We start from the raw sequence: 4,576 nt of genomic DNA, 5'->3' as shown, positions 1-4,576 counted from the left end.
GATGGATGGTTTCCGAGGTTAGGTGTAGTTGATGTCGCCTTTCAAAATTATTTTATGAGCGGATTTGTTTTTGGCTGGGGAGTAGTGTAGGTCGAACTACTTATAACAGGAAGAAATTAATATATATTTTCAAGATAATAGGCTATTCTTGTGGCTAATCAAAAGGCATGAACTTCCTTCAACAGTGGATCGCTAATTAAGTCAATGCACTCTAAGCTAAATAAATGGGCCTAAAGGATTAATAAAATTGAAAACTTACACCTACTTACAAAATATTAATATTTTAGAAGTAGGACCATCTTTACGCAGAAGATTTTTCAACTGACAATTATACAACAACCTTCTTGTACAGCTCTTAGTCTTTTCTGAAGATATAAAAAGTCATAGGAGCACGGCGAAATATGTGCTACTGACCTACAGAAGAGCCTCGTGGCTACTAAAATGGCTCGGAAGTCATGCCTCTGGGCGAGAGTACAATCGTAGGGAGTAAAATACTCGCTTAACCGAAATGCAGTTTTAAACAAACCATCTGAGCATTGCATTACATCACTTGATCTCAATGTCATTATTTCGGTGACCATCCCTTCACCACACGTGGATTGAGCGTGCGGAGGGAACAGCATAACCTCAAGTGCGGTTTGGGCATACCTTCAGCCCTAGCAGACAGTTAAGACACTGTAGTCTAATGGGTGACTCTTGCAATCTGCAAGGTTAAAACAACTCTTCTAACCTTGTCACGACCCATTTGCATAGGGGTCATTCATGCCTATACATGACCAGAGGTACGCCCAAAACACCTGCACCGTTGTTGTCACAGTGTGCAGTACGTGTACACGCCCAGTAGACGTCCTTGCCAGAAACTTTTGACTTCTCCCTTCCGGTTGGACATGGTAAAATAACACGCTCATCCCGTTGCTGCTAAAACAGACCAGCCACTGGAGTATGGATGGTTTGCAATTGCATTGGGTGCCTGTCCTCACTTATCCATCATAATAACATCAAATCAAACACATTTTTCCCTACTTGACCTCATGAATTGAGGTCAAGATAGGGATGGTGTGGCAAAGGCAAGTCAGATTTCTTGCACTACTTTTGTAAGGGTTTAAAGTGCTTCCAAACGCGGAGCTCTTGAGATTTCGCATTTCCCTCGCAGCGGCCAGGCGCCCTTGTAATGCCTAGCCTCCTCATCCTACTGTATGCTAATAAGGCGCCTTCACTCGCACGGGCATGGCGAGGCTACAGTGGTCGCTTTATTTGCCGATCAACAGATCTTGACTTCATCGGGAGAGGAGATCATTTATGGAGGAATAAACCTGTGGGGATGCAATGCAGAAGGGTTAAAACCGCGTCTAATCTGGGCAATTGGCCTTAAAGAGGGCCTCACTACGTGTCCATGAGTGCAGCTATGTACACCGCCCTCTTGATGTTTCTCTATCAGCAAACATGACTAAAAAAGTGATTGACATTAGAAGTATCGGCGCCATAGAACATTATCCAGCCTTCACTGCAAGTTCCAAACCACTCCTTTCCTGATTCAACCCGGCAATCAGAGCATATTATACTTAGAAATCCCAGACAAAACTGGAGCATTGACTACCTATTATGAATCAGGTAGCATTCTCTTTGCTTTCACATCAAAACAGTTTATTATGCCCCCAGTGATGATTTGAGGTGCAGCTTAATAGACCTTTATTCCAAAAGATGGTCACCATTACTTTCCACAAGAGAAGGACATAAACAGTCAAATTTGATTATATTACACAATGCAACCGATTAATTTTTACATAGGTAAAATTATTGCAATTTTTTCTTCCACAACAGGGTTAAGACACATGAACCGAGAAGATTGATTAAAGGGAGGCATCATTTGCTGTGTAGAATGGGGGAATTTCACAAATAACCAAAGTTTCATGGAGGGATGAGTATGTGTTTCCTGCTTGGGGATCGGTGTAACTTGACCACTTGTCACACATCTCTAATCTGCGAAAATTCTGGATTGCACAAGTGAAGACGAAAATGCAAAATCTTTTTAAACAAATAAAGGAATAAAAGCGCAGCACTTATTATAATTTCATTAGTACACATTTTATGGATATGACGAGACGTCACCATGATGCTACCATACAGACAACTTGGGTATTGGGCGAAACGGAATCAGAAAACTAGGCTGCACCATTATTGGCCTGAGTGGGGAGGGAGTTTGGCCTGCTATACTTTTACCGGAAGAGATAATGCAGCTCCCCGAAACTCACCTAAATGTGAAGACATGATATTATGCAGAAAATGTATTGTTGGCGTACATTAGGATTTCGGCACTACTGACACGTCACGGAGGTCAGATGGCCCAGTGAAGATACAATGGCAGAGGCCTAAGTGACCCGTTACCAAGACCGCGAGCTAAGCCAACAGGTAAAGTGTTACAATGGCACCACCTTCACAAATACATCACTACTTTGTTGGAAATGAGCCCAAATAGCCTACGCATATACAGTGCACTTATTAGCCATTGGACCATTCGGTTAGATGAATTTGGCATTCCTACAGCTGAAATATCCATTTAGAAAGGACGTCAAGTTCATGGTTCATAGTTAGGAAGACACCACAAGTGGGCAAGTCAACCACCTCATACATGTTAACCCAATATTATCAGTAGTGCTTAAAATGGCCTCCATTGAAAAGCGTAGGCAAGCAAACTTCTCTACCCACATGGTTGCCCTTGTTAAGTCTTCGATGTTTTGAGATTTGGGCGTAAACTTCGGTTATATAGTGCTTGTTCCATGCCAAGTTTTTCTCGGGCCCATACTTTTCATGACAACTCCAAGGCAGACTGAGGCCCAACGTTGGCAAGAGCGGTCATGGAGAATTGCCTCAGTTCCACTGATTAAAAATCAAGTTTTGAAGTCTTAGAGCATAAGGGTGCAGAGGAAAAACGCAATCAAGAAGGAGACAACCAGTTTGGAGCCATACAATCGTAAAAGAATGACTCATTTGAATTAGGTACCAATTGATTAATTTAAAACGTATGCTAACTGCTGCGATTTCGCACTAATTTACATCGCTACCACAAACACTTAAATTAAACCTTATATTTTAATTTTACTGCCTCGGCTCTGTTATTTGAAAGATGGGGCAATAATTTCTTTTATACTTCTAGTCATAACCTGAACTTAGGGTACAAAATACATTTGCAGTATCTCGATTATACCTTGAATCTCGCGACGGTCACATTAGAAAGAGAGAAGATTCATCACTAGCGTACAGAAAGGAAATTGCCCAAGTGGAATATAATCTACTGTAATACGATAGTGGTTTATCCCTCGGTTCTGGTGAGGCGCCACTTTTGTACTTCGAATTAGCCCCCTTGTACCTCGCTGGGTGGGCTGGCCTTTTGGGCCATGCCAATAGCCCAGACACCTTCTCTGCGCTGAATATATATTCTGCCCGAGTATTTTGTCTTCTTTCGTCTTCAGGGAGTCTCGGGACGCTACACTACAGTGACTTAATAGCCTACGTGACCAGGCACCCTTGAATACATGCAAAGTCACTTTAAAAATACGAGTGAAAGACATCTGTAGTGACTTGTTATTTTGTTTAGCAATGTGTTTAGATATACGGGTACCTCAGACCACCCCGGGATGTGCGGCTAGGCATCATAACCATGCTAAGATTCCCATGGTTATCCCTAAAAGCTCGGAATGCTAAAAACCCTCAGTAATGAGTAATAAATATCTCATTTAGCAAATCCCATATAAGGAAATGGTGGTTAAAAACAAAATAACAAGATCAAGTAAGTGAGAATAGGATTTTTGAAATAAAGGTTCTCTCAAAACTTACGAATTTTGACTTGCAGGATTCGGGTCCTTTATCCACTCTGTGCCCATAAATTTAGGAAACCATAAAAATCAGCTGTGCTACTGATAAGGTTAGTAAACAGGTGAATTTACCACAAAAACTGCAAAACAGTTCTTCTGCTATCATCAAAAAAAGTCAGGAATTACCATTATATCTGTTACTTTCAAATACTTTACTACCTGGAGTAACGAGGCAAAGAACCAATAAGCAAAATTTGGTGTGTAAACAGATACTCTTGCAAGCTACTAAAGTAATTTTAGAACTTATAAACCTTTTTTTAAAAATATTGGACACAAAGTCTACAACAAAATGGCGAACATATTTATATTTTGTTAGTATAGATCACACTAATACCGCTCTATGTGGAATCGTATGTTGTTTTCCCAATTTGGTAGAAAATGACCCGACAGTTCCAGGTGTATCTTAACCCATCAGTGTCTTCAATTACTTACAGTTGCGTTCATTGCCGTGCGCATCTTGCCGATCACAATGACCTTATTAGTAAGGCATTTCAAGGCAGTCAGGGGCGTGCCTATCTGTTCGATAAGGTTAGGCTCGCTCACTTGTCCAAACATCCACTAAAATAGATTATTCATCCCCATATTTTTTGCATACAGGTAGTTAACGTGAAGTCAGCAAGTGCAGAGGATCGTCTTTTGCTAACCGGCCAGCACCGAGTGGCCGATTTGCACTGCGCCGGTTGCAATTCTCTCCTTGGGTGGAA

General features: G+C 41.3%; 1 protein-coding gene across 1 annotated transcript in view; it reads left to right on the top strand. All coding sequences in view use genetic code 11, as the record gives it.

Annotated features, from left to right (window-relative positions):
* Positions 1 to 3,756: 3,756 nt before the first annotated feature.
* Positions 3,757 to 4,576, top strand: part of EGR_09572 (hypothetical protein) — a gene marked incomplete at both ends in the record, with an annotated part of 3,890 nt that continues 3,070 nt past the window's right edge. Inside the window, 2 exons of the mRNA XM_024498821.1 lie at positions 3,757 to 3,791; positions 3,907 to 4,222. Coding sequence (XP_024346761.1) covers positions 3,757 to 3,791; positions 3,907 to 4,222 — 351 coding nt within the window. The remainder of the gene's footprint in view (positions 3,792 to 3,906; positions 4,223 to 4,576) is intronic.

This window comes from Echinococcus granulosus, assembly GCF_000524195.1.
Source record: "Echinococcus granulosus chromosome Unknown EG_S00154, whole genome shotgun sequence".
Lineage (NCBI taxonomy): Eukaryota > Metazoa > Platyhelminthes > Cestoda > Cyclophyllidea > Taeniidae > Echinococcus > Echinococcus granulosus.
The sequence above is the reverse complement of the archived record's forward strand: the minus strand, read 5'-3'. Positions and strand labels throughout refer to the sequence as shown.